Genomic DNA, 25,479 nt, shown 5'->3' with positions numbered 1-25,479 from the left:
GGTTTTTTGCTTCTGTAAGCATGAAAATACTTTATAATTCTTGATGAGATGTTTGTTGTGAATTTGCATGATTGTGTTTGTCTGTCCCATAAGAAGTGGCATCCATGAGGCATTATCACACTGAAAAAATTCTCATTGAGGAATTGAATTTACTAGTAGAATGTTCATTAAAAGTAATGTTTAGGTTGGTCTGTCCTGAGGAAACATCTGTTACTATTGAATACTTCTGAAAGGATGTTACTCATACTACAGCTAATCTGGCTGATAAGAATAATTCTTACTGATAGCAAAAAAAAAAAAGGAGCAAAACCAGCTTTACATTACCAAACCAGCTGAAAACTAGGGATTATTCCGGTTTTAGTACAAACTTAGTATCTCACCTTACAGAGATTACCAGTTTAAAGCACATGGTCATTCAGAGTGCAGTTTGGGCACCCAAGTTCTGCTTAATTTTACTCATTTAGCTGCTGCCCAGCCCAAAACTGATGGACCTTTTATTTCAGAACTCAAAATTTCTCTAAGTCTTGTTTCTCTGCTTGCCCAGAGCTAACCCAGCCTTGGCAGGGCTAAGCAGTCCTGTTCACATCCTGAAGTCAAGGAACCAAAAAACAATGTCCCTTCACCTAACTTTGAGTTGGGAGTCAGCCTGATAGTCATGCTGAAAGCACAACTACATACCTGCTTTTAAGTGTGAGGCCTAAATTCCAGTCTGATCCCAGACTCTGGTAATTGGTCATTTGATAAAATGTCCTGGTAATAGAACCTTGGAGCCTGTCTTGCCCTTCTCCTTCATGAGTGCTTTAATAATGCTGTAGGTTAGCTATATTTCACATCCTTTAGAGTTCTTTGGATTGAGCATTGAGCTCTGTTCACTGTGTACTGAGTGCCCTGACTTCAGCAGGAGAGGTATGGAGTATGTCCTCACTCGGGAAAAGTGTGCAGACTGGTGGTTGGGGTAATCTAGTTAATGCAGATGAGTTTACATTCCTTTGGGTCAAAGGAGACATCCAAGTCATGCTTTTTTCTTATCTGGGCAAGTGCTTTAATAAGCTGCGATAAAAGATGCTCTTGCCTTTCTGTCTCTTTTGAGAAGAATAAACCCCGTGGCATTTATCTTGGTATAATGCAAACTTAAATTTACATGGGAAGAGGAGTTCTGATTTAGGTATTTGAGGCAGCAGATAGAGGCTGTCTGCAATCCAAAATGTAGCATTCAGTTTAGAAAGTTGGGAATGGACAGCCTTTCCATTTTCATTAGCCAGCTCTGAGCGGCAGTCTGCTGACTGTTAGTGAGGATCTCACTGAGGTTTGAACACTGCGAACAAGGCAGCTAAGCGTTCTCTCAGGGCACTCTAAGCTTGAACCACCTCTTCTGGAGACCATTGTCTGAAACTCGGGCCCTGTCAAGAACCAAGGGCCGGAGCACTGGCTGTATTGCTACCCTGGACTGTAAAAGCTATTTACAAGTCAGTTCAAGAGCTGTAGCATGCTCAGACAGTTCTTTTGTAGTTTCAAATACTTATAAATGTGTAAATGTGAAGCATTCTTTGGTTATTTTTAGGTATTTGTTAATGGAGTATGTGCTTCTCAAACGGGAAGCCCAGAGTGCAGACACTGAATCTCCCAGGTCTTTATTCCACAGAAACATAACTGAAGTTGTTAGAAATGGCAGCCACGGTTCAGGTAGTATCCTGTATTTGAATAGCGACATCCTATCAAGGATGCAAGAGAGCTTTGAACATCTCCTGAACTTGGATAACTGTAAAGTGTGAAGGATAGGAACTTTTGTTAAGTTGGGAAACCAACATTCATTTATTTATTTTTATAATGGGTGCCCTTAACAGTGTAAGGCGGTAAGAAGAATGAATGAAAGCAAGTCTACTGAGTGACATTCTGCAAGTAAGGTAATAGTTGAAAAGTTTTACGGTTGCTTCACATCAAAAGAAGCATTTCGATGCTCCTTTTGCAAGCACATGTGTCTGCAGCTGTGTGGTGAACCAGTTCAGGGAACCGGTCTGTAAAAAAAAAAAAAGAAAAATAACCTCTCTAATTTTGCTCACTGTGCAGTTGTACAAGTGCTTGTGCAAGCAGAGGGAGGGAGAAAGCCAGGGCAGGTGCATGTACTTTTAGTGGAAGTACTGGTTTATGCTGTGTTTTGTCTGCAAGAAGTTGTGGCTGAAGGCAATTGCTTAAGGACTTGCATTAAAGAAGTTCTTAAGGTGCTTTTTTTTAAACTATCTGCTGATACTGTGGTACTAAGAGGCCTTACAGGTAGATCCAGGTGAAATTACATGCTTTACATGTCTGCGCAAGTGTTTTTAAGCTTGTGTAATCTATTGATTACTGTCTAGGTGTGGGCCTTTTGGAAAGTTTAGAACCATAGGATGTTGTTGTGGTTTAACCCCAGCCGGCAACTAAGCACCATGTGGCCACTCACTCACTTCCCTTACAGTGGGATGGGAGAGAGAATCAGAAGGGTAAAAGTAAGACAACTCATGGGCTGAGATAAAGACAGTTTAATAAGTACAGCAAAAGCCACTCATGCAAGCAAAGCAAGAGAAGGAATTCATTCCCCACTTCCCATGGGCAGGCAGGTGTTCAGCCATCTCCAGGAAGGCAGGGCTCCAGCACGCGTAGCAGTGACTTGGGAAGCCAAGCGCCATCGCTCCCAACGTGTCCCCCCTTCCTTCTTTTTCCCCCAGCTTTATGTACTGAGCATGACGTCCTATGGTCTGGGATACCTCTTGGGTCAGTTGGGGTTGGCTGTCCCAGCTGTGTCCCCTCCCAACTTCTTGCCCCCCCCCCCCAGCCTCCTCGCTGGTGGGATGGAGTGAGAAGCAGAAAAAGCCTTGACTCTCTGTAAGCGCTGCTCAGCAGTAAGTAAAACATCTCCGCATTATTAACACTGTTTTCAGTGCAAATCCAAAACAGAACCCCAAAGTAGCTACTATGAAGGAAATTAACTCTATCCCAGCCAAAACTAGCACGGATGTGTAGTAAAATTAGAGGAGAAGCTGGCTCTCTTGGAATGTATGTTGATTCCCAGGCATCCAGGGACTGAAAGTAGAAATAGATATGATCTTATTTGTTATATTAATCTTTTTCTTTTTGTCAGTTATACAAAACACGAGAGACTCAATTTATCTGTCTGCTTCCATCACACATAATCTCCTCTATTCTGTTTGAAGAGGTAAAACTTTATAATCTGTGTTTCTAACAGAGTAGTTTAAATAATGTGAACAAATATATGATACAGTCGGAGTTATACCATTTCATGTCTGGGTATTAAAGCTATACAATGCATCATTGGTTTGAATAGAAATGAATACAAGTATATATTGTTTTCGTATTTCAGGTGCGTATAGCAGCAAAATTCATAATTCATGCTCCTCCTGGGGAATTCAATGAGGTGTTCAATGGTGAGTATCTGTCTGCTCTGTCCTTTCATGTAAGGCATCTATATCCAAAATTGTATTGCTGATTACTCTCCTGAATTTCATGTAGTCTATATTTTAGCAGTTCACTTGCTGTAAGATTTGGTTATATAGCTTGGCATAATGAGCTTTGCAGTCACAAGACAGCTTGGAGTTTAAACGCAAAAGGGCGAAGTACCACTTTTCATTGTGATGTGAGAACGAGCTTGCTTTCTTCAGTTTTTAATCAGTCATGAATTAACAGTTGCTCAGGTTTTCGTTTAGAAGACACATGTACTTTTTTTTAGTCTTTGACACACATTTTTCAACAGAAATTAAACTAGCTGAAATTAAAATGATATTAAAAGGAATAGCATTACAAATAATTAACCTTGAATATACAAAGGACTACTTCTTAATGCCAGTTGTGGAAAGATTAATCTTCCCCAAACATTTTCAACCATTAAATTCTGGGCACACTTCATTGTACTGAGTGTATTGGTAAACTGAAAGGAAACTTGAAATTAGCCTCTCTCAGCAGTTGTTGCCTGAACTTTACCTAAGATGTTGTTTTTATTTAAAAACTGTTGTGTTTGTCTTGCATCAAGATATGTGGGCATACATATCATAAAAGAGGGCATATGTTTTGTAGCTGTTCCTTACAAATATCTCTTCTATTTAAGTAAAGAAGTAAGTTCAGTATACTAAACTTTTAGTCAGTGTCAGGCTTGAGAGAGCTTAAATTTGTTAAAGAATGTAATGTTTTTTACAAGTACCTTGTTCTTCAGTTAAACTGTAACTAACTGATTATTATTTAAACTTAGCTTGTACTGCATTTGTGAAATGAGCTGTTGGTGAGCAGCTCATTAACCCAGCTCCCTGAAGGTTAATACAATTTCTTATAGGAATACTGCTACAAACTTTCTTAAACTAGTTGATAGTTGCAACTACTTGCTCAATAATGTGGTATATGTTTGAAAACACAACAAAACATTTGATCATAAATGTGTGACCAGTGTTCAATGAGATTCAGACTGACTTTCTTACAAAAAGAGAGAAAAAGCTTTAAATTCCAAATCTGTAAATTGTGATTTTGTTTGTTTGGTTTGGCATGGAGGGGGTTGAGTTTGTGGGGTTGTTTTTTTTCATTTGGGGTGTTTTGTTGGTTTGGGTTTGGGTTTGGGTTTTTTGTTGTTGTTGCTTTGGTATTGTTTTTTTTAAAAAAAGAAACTTCATGTATATTCTGGATTTTTTTTTTTCACTTGCATGATACCTTGGGAATCTTTAGAAGAGTTTAAAATGTTATAGCGAGACTAATGATCAGTTGGTTAATGATCAGTGCATTGAATTTTTAATAAAAAAGTGCCTAGTAAATAATAAGCCGGTAAGTCAAGTAGATAAATAACAATTTACTGCATAGTAAATATGAAGTAATTCTGAGGAGAGTATTGACTTTATTCTGTATTCATATGTTTCTTGTATGATGATAGAAGAAATGGTATTGTGATATATTGTGCTCTGACTACTAAGTTTCATTAAGGAACAACAGCAGAAATGGTAAGGCTTAAAAAAAAATAAGTACAGCACCTACCATATTAGTGTTGTCAAAATACAGTAACCACTACCGTCAATACAGTGTGAGGGATTTGGTAGTTTACATCTTAAAAGTGAACTCATTTGAATCCTTTGCTGTTCTCATTCAGAACTTCTCTAAAAACTAGTTTGACAGATTCCCTGAGCTGTCACAGAGCCTGTAGAATAGGGCTTATATCTGCTTACCAGATTGTGTTGAAAGGAATCAATTTCTGTACTATTCTTCTCATTTTGTTCAGTCAAAATTATGAAAGACAAAGCAATAAAGTTCCTACCTAGAGATCTGTATGGGTATCGGGTGGTTTGGGTTTTTTGTTTTGTACAGTCTGTGGACATTTGTTATGTGACTGGCACAAGTTTCTGAGTTAACTGTACATTTGTGTTGTAAATATCTCCTTTCAGATGTTCGGTTGCTGCTTAATAATGACAATCTTCTCAGGGAAGGAGCAGCCCAGTAAGTACCAGATGCCACACACTCAGTTGCATAAAAGCAAGATGTTTTTCACTGTCAGTAAGTGATTCGTTTAAAAAGATGTGTGCTTGGCAAGTAAAACCCTGTTATGTGTGTTGTGCATCTTTGATCAAGATTAAATACTTGGCAGAGGAAAGATCTGTATTGTATCCTAATGATCAGAGCAACTTGTTTGGGTGACCTGGATCTTAGAACTAGTCTCCACCTTTTTGGATTTTGTTTCTATTTCTTGGTAGATCTTAGAGGCACTGAACATCTGTAAGACACGGTTTCCTTAGACCCTACTTTTTTATTGAAACATTATGCCTACTGTATTTTGTGCCAAAATTAGTTTCATATGTAAGGATGGAGATGTCTGGCTTAGTATGTTGGATCCCTGTGGAATTTAAATTTTATCTGTCCCTCCAGTTTCTATGGGTTACTGTAGAGCGTATGTGTTTGTCTATATCAGGTTACTTTTGAATATAAATCATTGTGTAATGGTGGTTGGAATCTGTAATATGAGCAGTGAATGAACCAAGGTGATTCCAAGAATTTGGGCCTGCTAGATAATGAAGCATTTATATAATTTTTTGATGCATCATTGCCCAGATTATTAGCTATTATTTAAATATCTTACAGCTACTAAGGAAAAAGATTGTGCTTGATGCAGGCTTTTGGTGTGTTTTTTTTCTTTTGTAGTGCATTTGCACAGTACAACTTGGACCAGTTTACTCCAGTAAAAATTGACGGTTATGATGAACAGGTATGAATACAATGAAATACTTGCAATGTTCCTTAAACCGTTAAACATGTTCTGGTATTGGAACATATCTTGGCAAGAAAATGAAGTGAAATGCATCTTCCCTGCCACAATACAGAGATTATGGCCCTCCAATAGTAGCAGTTCCATAAGTTAATAATTTATGGCATCCAGAGAGCTTGAAATTTTGGTCTGTGGTGTTGGCCTGAATTCAGTCAGACCTGATTTGGAGCTGTAGAAAAAATTTACTCCATCTTTAGTGCTAGAAGACATGAATTTCTGTATTTCATTGTTTGTTGCAGTAAGAGGGTAAGATTCAGGACTTTTTTTCTGAGTCAGTGTGTCACGTTAGCCTCGTCATCTTTTCCTATATGCATAGTTTGTTTAAAATGTGAGTCTTTGGATATGAGTAAGCTCCAGTTAAATGTAGAATATAATTAGATTTGACATGTTTGGATTTTTTTTCTCTTTAGTCAATAGCAAATGTTATTAACTAAAATTTTATAATACAGGTTTTGATAACAGAACATGGTGATTTGGGAAATGGAAAATTTTTGGATCCCAAGAACAAGATTTCTTTTAAATTTGATCACTTAAGAAAGGAGGCTACTGATCCTAGACCCCATGAAGTTGAAAATGCCATAGAATCCTGGAGAAATTCAGTTGAAACAGCAATGAAAGCATATGTGAAAGAACACTACCCAAATGGTGTCTGCACAGTAAGTACTAAATTATATAACTGCTGTACCACTATAGATAGAAATCTAAAAAAAAAAATTGTAACTATTTGTAAACCAGGAAGATAGGCAGTTTCAACTGTAAAGCACTTAGTCCTGTCAAGGGTTCATACAGGGAAATGAGGGAAAGCTTCAGAAGTTTAATATTTCAGCTATTGGACTACTAGTATGTAATTACTGCATAGTGAAGACTTGCCTCTCAGTTCTGAAGAATTTTTATTTCAATTTCTTAAGGCATTAAGACCTTCTATAGACTACTACAGGTTGATCCCATTGATCCTGACTACCTGACTGGTTACTTAAAAAAAAAAAAAAAAAAAAATCCATAAGATACAAGTGTCTGTCTTGGCTTGGTTTACTGACAAAACTGTCAGTAAAGCAAACTGTTTTCTCTCCATCACATCGTCTATATATCAAAGTGCTATATTCTTACCACCAGACTCGGTGGGTTCTGATGGTTTCTTAAAGTAAAACCTCTCAGTCTGGACTAAAATAGCATTCATTTGCTGTTAGGAGCCCTATTACTATTTAAAGTTCAGCAAACTGATCCAATGATAGCTGTCCTGTGCTTTGTATTAACCTGATGGAAAAATTAACTAGGGGAAAAAAAAAAAAAATCAGTTGCTGAGTTAAGTTGAATTGGATTCCCAGGCGCTCAGATGTGTTCCAGCTTCTGTAAAGGAAACAAGGTTGCATTTTCATTGAGATCATTTTTACTAGTATTTGATTTTAGGGTATAAAGCAGAACAGAGGAGCAAACCCACCTTTTAATCACCTTTTCGCTAGTCTGTAAAGGGTTAAATCATCTTAGTTGTAGAATAACTGGTATCTGAAATCCAGCTGTTAATATATATTGTCACATAAGTCACTACTTCGGGCTTAAAATTCCTATAGTTGCAGAAAAATTAATTCGCAGTATATAAAATTTCAGTTAAGATGCTTGACCTTCAGATTTTCTGATCTTAATTTTTTCTGCATTGTAATATACACTTCAATGTTTCATGTACTGAATATTATGTAAGAACCATAGTGGTTATAAAATTAAATTTTACAGTTTACGTAATGATAATAGAACTAGACATCTCTAAGCAGCTTGAGCAAGACAGATACTAAAACTTTAACTCTGGGGTTTTTTTGTTTTGTGTTGTTTTTTGTTTTTTGTTTTTCATTTTTAATTAAGGTATATGGTAAAACAATTGATGGACAGCAGACCATTATTGCATGCATAGAGAGCCATCAGTTCCAAGCAAAAAATTTTTGGTAAGTTTCTGTATGGTTACAAATACAGTAAAATACAGCAAACTATCTGCACTAGTGCCATTACACTGATAATCCTTAGTTCAGAGAAGGAGGTGCATGCACATCTTGCGTATGACTTTTTTCTCCCTCTGCCCCACCCCACCCCAAGTTTTTCTGCCAAAACTATATAGAAATCTCTTCCTTTGTGGTAAGTAAAATGGCAGACTGCACGTCTGCATCTCCTTTGCAGAACTTTGGGAACCTTCTAAGTTTATCACACTGGCACCAATACCCATGCCTGTGTTCCCTAATATAGTTGCTTCTGCTTGTGTTGCTTCCTTTGTGACTGACAAAATAAAAACAGCTCCTTCTAGTTTGCATGTCTAGGAAAAAGAAGGTGACTAAAGATTAATTTACGGTAGGACTTGCATCATTAATTTTGGGGTGAAATAGATAAAGGTGATCTTGGTTGAAAGGAACTCTTACAAACTGCATCTTGATTTTTTTCTGTACTTGGTTGAAAGATGTTTTCCACAGTCTGGAGTGAATTTTGGATAGCTCCTTGCAGGAAACTGGCCAGAGTCGAGATAAATATCACAGTATCGGAATTGGTTTAAGGAAGTATCTTCTAAAGATAGCTAATACATTTCTTCAACCAACCACATATATTTCATTATTATTTTATTTGCTATTTTGCATCTGCTTGAAATTATATTTAGTAATCCCACGGGTAATGAATGGAAGTGCGGAAGTCTTTGTTTTCTGATGCTGAATGTGAATATTACATATGCGTAGTAATTTCAGCATGTGTATTTATCAGTTACATGACTTGCGCAGCGTACTGTTCTGTAAATTTTTGAATTTGCGCAGTTAATAAATAATTTCTCCTACTGACTTAAACTTGACTAGTTAAGTCTGAATGTTTTACATCAATATTAAAAGTAACTTAATAATACTGATTCTCTTTTTAGTTCAGAAGTATGAATGACTTTTGTATTCCAAGTAGTTAATTTAATATTATAGTCTTTAAAGGAGAGAAACAGATATGCAACAACCTTTTATAGATGCAGAAAATCTTTCTTGAAAGTTTTCTTTAATAAATCTATGGTCGGAAATCTATGGGGCAAATATTGACCATGTTTCTAAGAGTTTTACAGGGGGACAATCGGACTCTAATTTTATTCTTAGCAAGTTTTAATAAATGCATATTGGTTTGGGGGATTTGGGGATGGAGGAGTGGATTCAAAGTTAACCAGGCTCCTCAGTTATCCAGCTGTATGTCTCAATATCTAGCCCAAACCACAGCCAGTACTTATTCTTAAGGTGTCCCACCTTTTTAGGCATTTGGAATGCTGGCAGCCTACCATGAAATCAAGTTTGTTGGATGATAGAAAACCAATACATGCCAAAGAAAAATGTTCTATGAATTTCTGAAATACTATCAACATAGTAGGATAGATGGTTTATTAAAGAGTGTGAAAGAAAAGGAAGGACAGTTAATCTCTTACAAAACATCTTAAGTCAGCAGAGGTAAATAAAGTAATGATATGTTGTTTTTAACTTAGAGCATTTCCTACAGAAGGATCCTTCTGAACTTGAACTCTTTTTTTACTGGAATAGCCTCTTAAGGACAAAAAAGATATCCCAGAGTGGAAGTGTTATGGTCATCTTAACTTCAAAGACCACAAAGTGACTAAGAAGCAGACAAATCTGTTAGCTAGTCATTGAATCCTGTGCATCTAAAAACTAATATTGTACCTAAAATGTAGTTCAGCACATAAGCTTTCTTATAACTAATGGGTCAGTCTATAAGGCTACCAGTAATATTAGTCACTGAGTTGGGTGACCTTATCAGTTTTCTTAGAGATGCCAACAAGCTTCTGAATTGCCTTAGTCTGAATTTTCAGTGATAATCTATAATTTGGATGTTGTCTGAAATAATAACCAATGGCTTTATAATTGAGTTAACACTGTTAGTGTCTTAGATGTGTCAATATAGATCCATTAGTAGCTGTTAATCTTAAAGTATTTATCTCTTTCTCTCCCCTTGTTGAATGTACTGGAATCTAGGACTGGCACTCATAGTATCAACTTTCTTTCCTTCTTTAAGTGCAAAGGAGGAATCAAGAGACAGCCACAGTCCATTCTTAATATAGCTCTAATGTACTAACCTTCTAATCCACTAACCTTATAACTAAATAAGAAAATGTCTAGTCTACAGGAAAGAAATCAGATGAAAGTACAATCTCCCCATACTGTTTTCCAGATGTTTGAAACTCCCTTTAAGCAATTTGGCAAGGATATTGAATTTGTGGAAGGAAACTGGAAGGAAATAATTGTCCTGGAACAGAAATGCTAGAAGAGCTGAAAGGCCTAGTTATATTCAGCATAGTGGAAAGTCTTGCTACTTTAATGTTCCTTCCATTCAAGTTTTTCATAGCCTGATGTGAAGTGTGGCTTTGGCTGATCCAGCAAGTTGTCCAGGTCCCAGAAACAAATGATTATATAAGCCTAATTAATAACAACGGAGGTAAAGAACATTGGAGGGTTTAGGTATTTTCAGAATTTAAGTCCTATTGTTAAAAGGTCCTTAGTAATAAATCTCCTTGGTCCACATTCAACACTGAAGTTAAACATTTTGGGAAACTGTTCTCTTCTCGACTGATTATGGGGCTGAATCTTTAGGGAAAGATTTTGTGCATGTGTAGTTGGACAGCATATTTCATTCTCTATTTTCCTTTGACTATCAGTTGTATGTTGGGTTTTTTTCTTAACTAGTGGGGTGACATCTGATTTCTGTTTTATTTTTTAAAGGAATGGCCGTTGGAGGTCAGAATGGAAGTTTACAGTCACCCCTTCAACCACTCAAGTGGCTGGCATCTTGAAAATTCAGGTACGCTTATTTCAGACTGTGTCCTGATCAGTGAAGTCCCCAGTTATTATCAAGGGAGACTCAGGCCAGTGTATTAAATGTTCTAAGAGAATTTAGGGACCCAATAAGCAAAGCAGAGATGCCCGTTCAGTTGTTAGTGACTTAGTTGTATATTTACCTAATCCTTACAAACACAAAATATGTTTAATATAATGTATTCACCTCAGCCCAGCATATACCTCTTTGGTTTCCTGTTTCTTGCATTTGCAGTGGCACAAGCCTTTCCTGAGTGTAGGCCCTTTCTGAGAGCTTTACTTTCTTTTTAACTGATAATAGCAGGGGTCTTTTTCATGTTACCCACCCTATTGTTCAGGAAGGTGGGAACCTTTGGTTTCAGTCATTCCACCATCTGAAATTTTTGAATCCAGGTCTTCTTCATTCGGAATTTGCCCTTCCTGTTGGCTTTAGGGCATTCACAAAGCAGATACTTGCATTCCTGCTTGGACAGTATCTTGAGACCAAAGGAAGTCTGACTGTCATGTGGTAGGCAGGGGGGACTTGACTTCCTGGATTGGTTCCCTGGAATGTGGACACATATTTTGCAGGAGTTTACTAAAATAATTCTGGAATCGGGGATGAGAGTCTTAGTGCAGTCTGTAGTATTTTATCATCTTTTTGTAAGACATGGAGTCAAGTTCCCTTTTCCTGCTCTTTTTGTGCCCCCATGAGTTTTGCATTTCCTTGCTGCTCAGTGACTTGACTTCAGAAGGAAGATGCAATGGAATGTTTTTCTATCCATAGCCTGAAGCTAGGATGTTACTTTAGGACGTGGTAGCTGTTCAGATCCACCCAAGCAGAGGGCCTGAATCTGATTTCCCATTCTGGGGCAAATTCTACGACAACTGAAATGATAGTCAAAATGTGGACAGCCATTATTATGTTGTCAGATCAAGACAGTCATGGTAAGCACCCTAAGTAACTTCTAGGCTTCTCAAGACTTTGGGAGAATCTAAGTAAACTGTCACTTAAATCCAGCTTGCAGCAAAACAGGCATTTTCTCTGCAGAATGCACTTTTGGTTAAATGTCTTAAGAGATTTTCCAGAACAAGCAGGTAGGTGTCTACCTAATTCTGGGAAAGGTTAGCCCAGTAGCCTAGAAAATAGCCTGAATAGGGAATTTAGTCAGGTTTTAATTGGCGTCTCAATTTGGGCACCAGCTGATTTTGTCTTTTATTACTATTTCACATAATTAATCAAATCATCATTTACATCCATTAAAGTCTGTGTTCTGGGGAGTGATGAAAAGTTTTACTCTTTTGCTTGTATAGGAACTACTTGTTTCACCAAGGAATTTTGAACTCAGTTTCAAATAATTAGAAATTGTGTGCAATTTCTTCAATGTATGTGGGAGTGCTTCCCCTTCCCCTCTCCGAACAAACAAAAAAAAGTGCTTTAATATTTTTAAGAAGCAAAATAATCTTCTAGAATGAGATCTCACTATATTAATGAAATTTCAGAGTACTGAAATTTCAGTGTTATTTGCAGAATCTTTGACAGCAATACAGCCATTGCCCTGTTTCTGATAAGACCTTTTATGAATAAGTTGGGGGAAATACCAGCATCACCTGCTATCTTCAGGTGTCTTAAGTATTTTTAAGGTCACTTGCACAATTTTTTTTTTTTTAATTCTATTAATAAATTCTAATATAGGAGATTCTCAACTGTCTTAATCCCTTCCATTGTTTAATTTTCTTTTAATTGTATGTAAGGGGAAGACTGCAACAGCAGAGCCTTTTATTAAAACTAAGTCCCTGTGGTGCTTGACATGCTCCAACTGTGCATGGAAAACAACTGATAAGTGTACTGGTTACTAATTTTATCTCTTAGATAATTTGTTATTCTCATCCCTCCTTAGTTAACCTTTCCAAGAGGTTCTGTTCATAAACATCATCCTTCTTGTAGTCTTCTGAACCCAGACCTAGCATTCTAGAAGGATGTCAGCAGTGAGGTATAGTACAGAACAGTTACTTCTCATATTTTGTTTAAGATATAACACATCTCAGAATTAGATTTGACTCTTCATCCCTGTTAAGTTTTTAGGCGTGAGTGTTTGCCAAGAATGTGAGACAGATAAGACGTTGGTGCTGATGTCGGCCTCAGCACAGGGGAGGTTTGGGCCCTCTGCAGTGGATTATGATGGAGAAGTGGGAGATTTATACTTCTCTGGGTTCTGCTGTTTCATTGGGAGGTCTCAGAATTTTGCACTGAGTAAGCACTTCTCATCTTTTAGGAACTGGATTGAAAAAGGCTGGCAGAAGTTTCACCCAGTAATATTTGATTTGAAAAGAAGCTTATTTTATGGTTAGGATAACACCTTTTGTTGAAAAAACAAGTATTTGACAATAATCAAAATAATAATGTAAGATGAATCACAGGAAATAATGTTTTTTCTCTCATATAGGAAACCTTTCTTTTGCTTAGGTATTATAGCTGTCTTACTCTGTGTCATGTTTTCTCTGTTTTTTATAAAATTGAGGGTCTCTTGCACACATGATCATAATGTATATGAAATATAGTATCGTGCATTAATCTCTAAATTTAAATGTTATCTTGCCTAATAGGGTAAAGGCACAAATGTTTCAATTCCTTGTAACATCAGCTACGTTGACTTTATCAAAATTGTAAAAAAAACTTTAAAGATACCTGTTTAAATGTCAGTGAGCTGCATAACTCTTCTGTATCAGTTATTATGAATGATTATCTGTAACTTTATATATGCTTCCTATTTTTTAAGTTTTCCAACAGTTGTATTAGAAACTGAATGTTTTCAGATCCTTCCCAACTGAATTTAAAAGTACTGAAGTTAGCTTGAGTAGAGTTTTACTGGTCGTCTCCTCCTGTAAAATAATCAAGGAAGCTGTTCTGTAGATACAACATTTCAACAGTAAATAGATTTCATTCTGCTTTGCTATCTAACCTTGGCAAACTTTGACTCAAAGAGCTCCTTTGTCTAGATAAATACCAGCTTTTCTTATGAGCCATATCTAATAGAGGAAAATATCAAAACCAGGCGGATCTAGAAAGGGAAGCTTAATGTTGTGCTGTCCCTAGAAAACAGTTTGGGTAAAGCAGAAAAACAACTTCACAGTATCCTGAAGCCTTGCCAAAACTATTCTCATTTTAAATATATCTTCACCATTTCCCAAGCTTCTAGTAAGGTCACATAAATAGTACGTTGTTGTCTTCATGATGTTAATCAAAACCTAAACTTCTGTGCATGAAATACTACTTAAGGCACATCAACACAAAAATGTTTCCAGAATAGCATCTTTCCTATTCCCCCTCAAAAATATTTAAATTCTACAACATTTTAGTTTTCCTATTTGTTTTTGTGGTTCTGTAACATTTTATGTGTATTTTTGTTTGATTTGTATGGGTTTGTTCTTCTGGTAAATGCTACAATACTTTGATTTTCCTGTGTGTCATTGGCCTGTAACATTTAATATGAGGTTCTTTGTTTAATTTTCTGTAGGTTCACTATTATGAAGATGGTAATGTTCAGCTGGTGAGCCATAAAGACATACAAGATTCTCTAACAGTGTCTGTAAGTGAACTTTAAAGACCTTAGTGTGTATATAAAAGTGACTTTTTTAATTTAAAAAGAAGCAAGCTTAAAAAAAGCTCTGAAATTTGGAGGCTAGTTTGCTCTTCTGCATGAATGGGAATTAATGTTCTAATTTATAAATACTTTGTATGTAGTATTTACTACTTTTACCTAAGTGTGGCTTATATAAGATAAATTAACTTTGATTTAATTAGCTGCTGTCAGTCTTTCTGCACTTATGTAGTATTTAAACTTTGATCTGTAGAGTGACCTATAGAATTAATTTTTGAATATGAAGGAGGTTTGAGTTATAATAACCCGCTTAAGTAGTACAACCTCTAGGAGATTGTCTCCTTTGCTCACTGGGAGAAGACCAGTATGCTAAAAATAGTAAACAAATGCTACCAGTTGAGAAGCAGTAATGGGTATTCTTCCTTCATTTCCTCCCTGTCTGTAACTGGTGCTGTCAGCCTCTTGCTTTTCTGTACAAAAAGCCCTTTCAGAGATGCTTCAGCTTGAGAAGCATAACACACTTTATATTTAAAGCATTGGTTTTTTTCAACTTCTTTCCAAGTGGATCTTTATAGTAATGAGGAGCAGACAGTAGGAATAAAAATTGTTTGGAAATAGTACCAGATGTATCCTTTAAGAGTTGGTAATGTTGGAGCGCGAACAACTACTACTTTTTAAATAATGCTCCTTTTGCCTACTGGAGATTGTGTTTATAAACAGTAAGATTTTCCATTGGAGTGTTCTTTAATAAAACTTAAGCCAGTGAGGTTAAACTGGCAAAGGGAAATTGTGAAAGTGAACAGTAGAAGTATTTTAATGATAATGACTAGTAGTGACCAATTTGGCTCAAAAGCTCAATTCCTCAATAAAGAACATTGTTTGTTAATATAAAGCAAGGCTTGTTGGCTTTTCAGTTGCAATAGCACCATAAAGAATGGGAGAGTGTGGTGCCAACTGATAACGCTTCTGGAGCTGTAGATAGAAAATTACTTTTGACCCCCTAAGCAAAGGGATCTGTTTAATCTTTCATTCACCTAAGAGTTGCTTCATGGAAGATTATTTGGAACAAGTTCTCCTTTCAATAGCTTTTGCTTCACTTTCTGTTGGGAAGAAACTTAATCCTGTTGTACAATTTAGGAAAGCGGCAGAAGACCAATGAGTAGGAAAACATCTTTTACGTAACTTTCCTACCTCCTGCTAGAACAAAAGCAAGTATGCTGCTGATTACCAATTTTTAGCCTTGGCTTTGAGCTTCATAGAGGGCAGAGGCTGTACAAGTTCTCATTTCACACAGAAGAAATGGCAGGTAGATTAAAAGGAGCCCCAATGACTCGTCATTTTTTGTTGTTTGGCAGAGAAGCAGTTTTGTACCGTCAATGGGCACTACTGAAATAAATGACTGAAGAGTTCTCTTGTTGCTAGAGCTATGAATAATTTTGGTGAAGGTTACTTTCTTATCCCTAATTTCTCTCTGAGCCAGATAACACCTCATACCCCTGAATTCTTCCTTTCATTAGCAGAGCCTTTGAAATCATTGCCTCAGTTCACTGAAAAGTCAAAACCCTTTCATTTGTTCTACTTGGTCTCTACCTCCTCCTTCATCTCTTTCTGTGGTGTCCAGGAGTGCTTTCACAGCTGCTAGATGCAGTTTCACTGAAAGTTTGAACCAGTGGTAGTTGAAACTGCCATAGCTTTCTCCCAGTCTTTGCCTTTGTAGGAACGAGGGATCACGTGAGGCAAGAACACTCCTAACTTTCAAGAACTTCTGCAAAAGCACGCTTAGGAGTGTTTCCAACACCAGGTTGGAAGTTTCAAAATTCATGAACCCTCACTTCCTTCTTGACACTTCTTTCAAGCATTTCAGCTAATATGTCTCCAGATTGACTGATGGGTCATTTTTTATTTTTAAAACAAACACACACTTGCATACTTTAAGGATGAGGCCCAAAGCCAACAAACTGTTTATCAGTCATGATGAAATTTGGAAGTTGTGGTGTGTTGCACCCTCACTTCTGCAAAATGTACTTGGGGATGTTTTTGGAAGACCAGTCTAGTGTTTGCCTCGGCTTAGTCTCCAGATTCAGAATGTTTAGAGGTGAACAAATTTGTTTTGGTTCTTTGGTTGTATTCTGCATACTTCTGGGTTAGCTGGTGTTAAGTTTTCCTGAATTTGTACTGGAAGTTTAACATTAAGAATGTTAATATCCATACTTTTCATGTTTTTAGAGACCTGTATGTGTGCATTGTCATATTTCCAAATGCTGTTCTGTTCCATATGTCTTTTTATAATACCATGGAATTTTAAATCCAGATATTTTAACGAGCTCCATGGTAATCTTAATGCTTTTGCAGTTCGACTGTTTTTATTATTATATTATTTTTATATTAAAAAATAATGTGGCGTATGTGTTTTGGATGAATGTTTTGTTCAGTTTTGGTTGAGCCACTAAATGGTCATGTGTTCTCATGGAGTCTACTTGACATTGCTCATAACTATAGGAAAAAACATAATCCAACTGGTCTTAGAATCATGCTGTACAGCAGACCTAATTCACATGCTTTTTTTTTTTCTAGAATGAAGCCCAGACAGCAAAGGAATTTATAAAAATCGTAGAGGCTGCAGAAAATGAGTATCAGGTATGTTGGAAACAAATGCTATATCCTTACTCGCATGTATATTTAGCCAAAGCTAGTATTCTATAATTAGCAAGCTTTTGATATTAAGATAATGCAGTTCCATACAAATATAAATAGATTACATGCTGCTATTAACTGTATCCTCCCTTTCCATACCTTCTGATGCTTGCACTCACTGACTTACTGTTACATTAGAAGTCATTTTTTTGAAAGCAGAAAAGTCCCTAGAGTGATCAAATATCAGCAATTCTGATCTCCTTTAGTATTAGCACATTCTTTAAGTGGAATTTTTTTGCAGATTCTGTTCAGACGCTACTCTGTTAGACAGCTTTGCTAAATATGACTATAAGGATTATCCATTTCAATTAGTCATTTTAAAGTTAGAAAACTATAACTGTTCTAGATATCCTCTGCAGAATTGTATTCACGTTCATTTAGGTCTTGAACATAAGGTAAATTTCAGACACCGTGTTCTGTCATTTTTAAAAAAAAAAAGAAGTGCTCTTTAATATAAATTTACTAAGTATGTATCATGCTTTATATCCAAGTTCATACGATGTTGTGGACTGACTCTACCATCCCCACAGAAAAAGACAGTGGAAGACTTTGGTGTCCGAAATTAACAATGTACAAGCTAACTCCGATCAGCACTTTATTCATGCTGCTGATTAACCACACTGTGGTTTGCTGAAACACCTAGGCTATGGCCAGGTTTAATGCATCTGTCTCGCTGATTTTCTTCACATAGTTTCAATCTAGATCTAACAGCTTTCCTTCATAAAATATTAATTTAGCGTATTTTTATTAAGCCTGTTGAAGAGGTAAGAGACTACTCAATCATTTAACTTTTTATATAACATCCTAGTTCTGTTCTTCATGTGTCTTTGTTTTGTGTGACTTTGTGTTTAACAGACTGCTATCAGTGAGAACTATCAGACTATGTCGGACACTACTTTCAAGGCCTTACGTCGACAATTGCCAGTAACCCGCACCAAGATTGACTGGAACAAGATCCTTAGCTATAAGATTGGAAAAGAGATGCAGAATGCTTAAAGTGAACGTTGCATGACTGGATCATTTTAGAGTCCTTGTATACAAATAAAAATTATTACAAAAAGTATTTGGAACTGTCAAATCACCCAGTCAGCATGGGCTTTTGCCATTGAAAATCACTGTAAGTAGTTTGGTTAGAGCACAAAGCTTAGCTAATTGACTTTTTTCCTTTTTCTTTCTTTTCAGAGGGTTGCAACTTCAGTATAGCTGAATATCTTCCTTTAGAGTTTCTGTTGTACCTTTATTTTTTTATAATGAAGAGACCATGCCTTTAGTTTTCAATTACATGTTAAGAACAGTTTGGAAAATATTTTTGCATATGATAACCCTTTCTCTTGCTGTCATGTCAAATGGACAACTTCCAAAATTTGCTGGATTCCTTGTGGAGATCAGTAACGTGCATTTCTAGGTCAAGGTCAACATGGAGTTAGCCATAGGTGCTGTTTTTGAAATCATCTATCCTTTCATTGTATGTAAAATTGGGAAAAGCATTTTCTATATCGTTTAAACCTTTTAGAACACTTATTTAGCTAGCTCTGTGATAACTAAATTTTTTTTTCTAAAAGAAAAGGCCAAGGTCTAATGCTGTTTTAAGATTTTGAAATTAAATAAAAGTACTTATTCCAGAAATGCATTTAATGCTTTGTTCCTGACAGTTACTTAAATGAACTCAAACTCCATCTGCCCTTGAGGTTTTTTTATCATAAAGCCACAAATGTATTATAACAAGGCATATTGTAATATATATAATCCTGTACTCATTACTATGTCTGTCAGTTTATTTTTTTTCTTGGATTGAAATGTACTAAAATTCAATGTGACATTAAAATGCAAATTTTCTATTTATTTGAGTATCAGATTGCTTCCTGATATAGCCTATTTTTGGTGTTTCTATATATTTTTAAAATACTGCTTAAAACAGCCACAAACTTGTGGCCTATTGGCTGTTCCCAGTCTATTTGGAGATTGTTGTAGTGTCATCATCCCTTGTTTCCATCTGCATTTAAGAAACATCTACATATGGAAGTCTACTTAAAACAGGTATCTTTTAGCTTCGTATTGGCTACAGAGGATGGAAGAAATTACAAGACCAAAAATTATACACTTGTCTGAAGCATACTTTCCCTGTCTGATATATCTCGTATTGAAAATGGACATTAGGTATCTAAAAACTCAGACTTCATTACAAATGCTGTATAACACTTCTGTGAAATGCATAATTTCATTTTTTAATTTGATGAAAACCTGTTTTAAAATATGCTACCTAATTATATGCTTATGATGGAAAATTAAACAGCTTTTTTTATAGAAGGCAGGTTTTTATGCACACTCCTAAAGCAGTAAAGCTTACACAAAGGTTTTATATCTTTTACAGCATGATCCAATTAATTACCTTAAACTCTTAAGTTACAGCATAGCAAGAGAAAGAGTCTAGACTCGTACTGAGTATAAAAATGTACACACAAAGTAGTTTACTGTTTCAATTGTAGAAGCAATACCCCTATATTCTGTTCTTCAGTGCTCTCTTATAAAGGGGTATAGAATTAACTGAAGTTCTTGAAATTGCTGCTACTTTACAGTACTAAACTGTATAGTAGAAGAGTGGGATTTGTTCTACCACAGTCTTCCTGGAGAATTGCCCTCTTAATTGTCTTTGTAGATCAGCTATTGAACCATGTTGTTCTTTAAAAGGTGGCTTATAAAAGCTGTATATGAGCTAATAACAGATGCTGAGTCACTGTCAAGTCAGTCTGTCAGTCTTAACTAAGATCTCAATACAAACCTTGTTTGAAGAATTTCTTCAACATATTTAAGAACAAGCTAAAAATAAAAGGCAGTGAATGGACAGTTAGGAGAACTGTTAATGGGCAACAATGGTGCAAATAACTTTTCTAGCTGTTAGAATATTGCATATGACCGGAATCAGCATTGGCTAAAAGTCAGAATGCTATTTTTCTTACCTGAAATAAAAAGCTAGTTTTAAATATATTCCTAATAAAGAGGTATTTTACTGTGAAGTATTCTATTACTGTGTTTCCCTCTCTGTTTATTCAGTCCTCTGATAGTCTTAATTCCTTATCTTCAAAGAATAGCATCTTACAGGTTCAAGTCTACCAGTGGGGTGACATAAGTAGATTTGTATTACTTATATTTTTTTCTGTTGTGTTTAATTTTTTAGTCTGTGAGAATTTTACACCTTGAACATCAAATTTATTAAGTTATAGCTTCAATAAAGCAATTTATAAGTAAATCAACTATTCTGTTACTTTTTCAAAGTGGTATGCTGTATCATATTTAGAGGTAATGACTCCCTAGATGAAGCCAACCTGAGTGTCAGCTGAGGCACATGGCACATTTGGAGTTCTTGATTTCTCTCAAAATTTTGGATGTCACTTGCATGGTTTTGTTTCTACCCCTTTTAAATTGGAGAACTTTAGAGCTTGCTTGGTAGGCTTTAGGGTATTTTGTGTAGGTAAAGCACTTTCTCAGAGAAATTTTGCTGTGGCGATTGTCTTAATGTGAATTACTATTTGTTTCTATTCTATTTTTAAATATAAAGACAAGCTTTGTATTGTGGAATGTTGATGTACTAGATATTATGGCTTGTAACATGGAGTTGTAAAATGCTTGCATTTATGAAGTGTGTTACATCTTATGCATCTTAGTGCCCCTTTATACGAAGGAATTTTTAACTTCTGCAAGTAAGGAATTGTTCTTTCTGAACATCTGCAAAAGGAGTGGCAATTCTGCTTCCAGGTTCTCCTGAGAAGCCCCTTTTTTGTAAGTCTGCCTTAAAATTCATACTGCAGGTAGAATGAAACTTCAAAATCATTGCAATTTTGCTTACATTACTACTGCTTCTTATGCTCTACATGCTGATAACAATTCTGCTGGCTGGTTCAGTTGGGAACACTGCAACGCAGTTCATTAGTAAATGATCATTCAGCCCAGGGTTAAAAGTTTTGTGTGAGACTGAACAGCCTAATAGATGTGTTATCTTTAGGGGATGACTCTAGCTGCATCTATGGCAGTGATGTAGTCTGTGCAGCTTGGGAGTAAATCCCTCTCTCATCCCCGCTTGCCACATGCTGGTTTGGCTGACAAAGCGGTTCTGGTGCTCTTGAGTTCACTTTCTTTTGGAGAACTCTGACCTGGGAACTGGGGTTTGTGCTGGGTGTGCAGCAGATGCCCTCCAGCTCCTAATGGTGATGTGAGTCCACAGCAGTGGTTCCCTTCAGGCAGCTTGAAACCACCGATGCGTTGAGGTTGTCTGGAGGATCAGACTAAACCTGGCCTTCAGATTTCCACACTGTACATACTGTAGGTATAGATGTTGAACACCAACTGTTTGATGCTATGGATTCACCCCTATCGTATTGAATTACTTGCTGACATGGGCATAGCTTCTGTCGCATTCATTTACTGGAAAGACTGAAACTGTTCTTCCTCTGATGGAACTGTAAACTAGGTTTAGATTAAAATTAGTTTGTTCATAACCTTGAAGTGTCAATTTTTGTGTGACAGTGTCAACTCTGAACTTTTTTTTTTTGGAAAGGGGAAAATTTGCATCAGATTTAAACAAAATCGATTTTTTTCCACAGCTAAAGGAAAGGAACTGTGAATATGTACTTTATTCCTTCTGTGAAATTGAATGCTTAATACTTGGTACGTTTGCTTATTGGCAATATTTTCCTCTGCTACTATGGCTTACCTGTAACAGGTATTGCTCAGCATGATATTATCCACGTGCTCATCACAAGAGAGGATAAGAGCAGTAATCGTTGCCTTAAAGGATATATTCTGTAAACATGTTTAGACTCTTTTCCTTGCAAATCAATAGTTTTGCAGGGGCAAGTCTGTTTGGTTTATTCCTCATAAATCAAGAGGCGCATGTAGGGACTTTTGCCTGGCTAGCTGTAGTTTGAAATAATTTCAGATCTGAAACAACTTCCAGCTTACAGGGTTGTAAACGTGCCTGCTAAAGTAGTATTTGGTTGATTGGTTTGGGGGGACGCCACCACATGCTAATAATGACTTGTAGTAAATACTCAGTTTTGTATTTAAATGTGCTTAATATCTTTCAATGTCAAGTGTATACTGAGTACAGCTACTGTAGGCATCAGTGAAAGAATTGAGAGTACTTCCTTTAAGTAGTTTCCCAGTGTGCAATTCAAAGTTTGAGTTGCCCTTCAGGGTGATTTCAGGAATTACTTAGGAGAGAATGGAGAAGGCTGAGCTACAGCTTTGGCACAACACTACGAATGCAAGACAAGCAGCGTTGTGAGGAAGAGTTCAGAAAAACAAGCTCACAATCTTTTTCTTAGCAAGTAAAAATGTCCTCGGGGGGGTTGCCAATTACGGTGTAACAGCCTGCTAAGGCAAAAGTTACCTCCTGTGGTACATCTGGAACCTAGGCTGCTTTCCTCAGATGTAGAGAAGGGAGTTTTAGTCCCATGAGGTGAAGAAGGGACTCAATAATCTTCCTAGAGCAAATGTTCTTATAATTGGCTGAAAGAAAACCAGGCAACCTCCTCTTTTGCAAATAAAGTGTTTATGAACCTAACTGAAAAATCACAGCTAGAAGCTTTTGAGTGCAGGAAAAACGACTTACCTTTCTCTCTCTTGGGCTGCAGTGGCTTTAAAATGTTTTCCTTCCATTTTCCTTCCGCCTGCTTGAGCTGCCTCCCTGCCCAGTGTGCTGGCTTTCTTGGGTACTGGATGGTGGTATGTATTGTCTCAAACTGGGCATCTGTTGCAGAAGCTGGGTACTAAAAGTTAGGTGCCCAAAGGCAGAAATGCTCAAGTTCTTGCTGTGCTGTGGAGGTGCCAGAAGGGCCAATCGTGCCGCAAGGGGCCCAAATACTGGCCCTGGGGTTTGGGATGCCGTCACGCTGCCTTTTCCCAGGTAAGGCAGTACATCCAGTTACGACGCAGGATGTGTCAGTCAGATTAGAAGAGGTACGAGAATGTGATCTGTTAGGATTGTCCTCAAAGAAGAAAGGTGCCATGTGTTTCGACTCCACCAAGCGTCCTGTTCGGCCTGGAGAGCGGGAGCCCGATGCTGCAGCCCTGAGGAAGGGGTCGGTTAAGTCAAAGTCACGTTCCAGGAGCGCAGGTCTGCTGGAGGCTGGCAGAGCGCTCACGACAGAAGTCTTGGGTACGCGCTGCCTGGGAGCTACAGCCTCTGCCGCCCGCCTGCCTGGGTACACGTGCTGTTCCTGAGCCTGTGCCTGGCAAACGGCAACGGCGTGCTTCCAGTATTGCTGGAGCTGCTCCTCCCGTCCCAGCAGAGTCTGTCTTAACCCAGTGAAACTCCTGAGGATGCTGCCCCAAGTGCCTCTGTGGCCCTTTTGTTAATAACCTGCCATTTGTATGGTGACCTAGCACCTCTTTCTCCTGCCTGTTGGTCTAACTGTGCAGTAATAACTTCCACATAATTTGGTAATTAGGGGAAGAGGTTTGGAAAAGGAGTAAGTTAATTACAAAATAAATCAATATTCAAAAGGCGAGCAGACTTTTTTTGCCGTGACACTTAAGGTTAATAGCTGCACAAGCAACTGGAGCAGAAATCTGAGCTTTCAAGAGCCACTAGCAGTTTTAAACTAAGTAGCAGAAAGAAAAATCCGCTTGCTTCCTTTCCTTTTGCGTGATGCTGCATTGTTAAACCAGCTTTCAGGTGCTGTAAAACTGGTAAGCTTTGCAAGTCTTTCACTTCATTGTAAAAATAGGAACATGAGGTAGCAAAACGTGATTGGCCAAAAACCAGTGGTGGTTAAAGACTCCAAAGTTCAGATACTGGACTGGAAGATTTCTGAATAATAGTGGTGTTAAAAATCTTGACATCCTTGAATGGAAAGCAAAAGCTCATCTTGCTTTTTATTTGACAGGGTGGCAGGATCAGCTGCATCTTGCCTGTATGTGGCAGGACAGAGACTTGTCTGCTCTGAAAGAAATTGTTAATGTTAAAGATTATCCTTCCTCTCCAAGTTCTTTTAGGGCTTTGGTATTAGTAGTATTAAGGTAGATACCAGAAAAAGTTAAATCTTCCTTGCTGGATCTTAACCTCTTTTTATCTTAGCTGTGGGCATACAGAACAGCTTGTTCCCATTTTCTTTGCAACACATTTTATGTATTTGAAGAGTGTCTCCAGACTGTGTAGCTTTTAGGCTAAAGACTGAATCCAGCAACTCTAATTTCTACATGAAATTTGATACTTCAAGTCATTTCTCCACATCCTGCTTTTTGGTTTCTGTTCATTTTGAGAAACTTGTTTTTCTCTGCATATTGTTTGTTTCGGTCCGTGTGATATTGCAGGCTATCTTGATATCAACAGAGTACTTGGATTTCCTTTTGCTAGAATCTTGCCTTGAATGCTATAATATTCTCCAGTATTGTCTTCATCAGTAATTAGATTTCTGTTATAATTTTAAAGCCCATGCTAAGTTAAGGAGGGGGAAAAAAACCCACCCAACCACTGATAGGTATGTGTGCTTGATGTTATCCTTCTCTATTGACAAAGGAGGCACTGGGAGTGTACAAAAATGAGACTTTTCCGTATCCTAATGATGTGGACCAGCCAGCAAATGGATTTTGAGCTAAGAGCATCCTGGAATGAAGAGTCAAGTGCTGCTGTAGACTCATCCAGGGTGATGAGCTGGATCCTTGTTATCTGGGATATTTCTGCCAACAGCAGGCAGTTTGTTCAGCAGTACCTTGTAGGCATTGGTGTCAGTCAAAACTGAGGAGGTGAAATGCGCCACCCTCTCTTCTGCTAGGGAGGACATAATATGCTTTTTTTTTTTTCCCCTACCTTTTTTCTGTGAAGGAAAAGGAATCAATGATCAGTCAGAGTTGACAAGGCAGCCTAAGCTAGCGGTCCGGGAGGAGAACTTGGTCCTGTTTTCAGAAGCACTGAAGTGCATCTCACCTTTCCCGCCGTGCACCAGTGAAGACTGGATGGAAGCTGGTGTAACGTCCATGCAAGCATTTTCCATGTGTCCTAACAGTTCTGTGTGTGGGGACAGGTAGTATCTCCCACCAAGCTAGCCAGAACTTCTCACAGAGTATCAGAAATACCTGTCTTATTCAAGAGCCTATTTAAAGT

General features: G+C 37.3%; 1 protein-coding gene across 1 annotated transcript in view; it reads left to right on the top strand.

Annotated features, from left to right (window-relative positions):
* CAPZA2 (capping actin protein of muscle Z-line subunit alpha 2) overlaps window positions 1-21,871 on the top strand; it is a 34,342-nt gene extending 12,471 nt beyond the window's left edge. The window contains exons 2-10 of the mRNA XM_069802086.1: window positions 3,356-3,419; window positions 5,409-5,460; window positions 6,160-6,223; window positions 6,733-6,939; window positions 8,138-8,217; window positions 11,011-11,089; window positions 14,601-14,672; window positions 17,259-17,321; window positions 18,234-21,871. Coding sequence (XP_069658187.1) covers window positions 3,356-3,419; window positions 5,409-5,460; window positions 6,160-6,223; window positions 6,733-6,939; window positions 8,138-8,217; window positions 11,011-11,089; window positions 14,601-14,672; window positions 17,259-17,321; window positions 18,234-18,374 — 822 coding nt within the window. The 3' untranslated portion in view covers window positions 18,375-21,871. The remainder of the gene's footprint in view (window positions 1-3,355; window positions 3,420-5,408; window positions 5,461-6,159; window positions 6,224-6,732; window positions 6,940-8,137; window positions 8,218-11,010; window positions 11,090-14,600; window positions 14,673-17,258; window positions 17,322-18,233) is intronic.
* Window positions 21,872-25,479: the final 3,608 nt, after the last annotated feature.

This window comes from Haliaeetus albicilla, chromosome 14, assembly GCF_947461875.1.
Source record: "Haliaeetus albicilla chromosome 14, bHalAlb1.1, whole genome shotgun sequence".
Lineage (NCBI taxonomy): Eukaryota > Metazoa > Chordata > Aves > Accipitriformes > Accipitridae > Haliaeetus > Haliaeetus albicilla.
The sequence above is the reverse complement of the archived record's forward strand: the minus strand, read 5'-3'. Positions and strand labels throughout refer to the sequence as shown.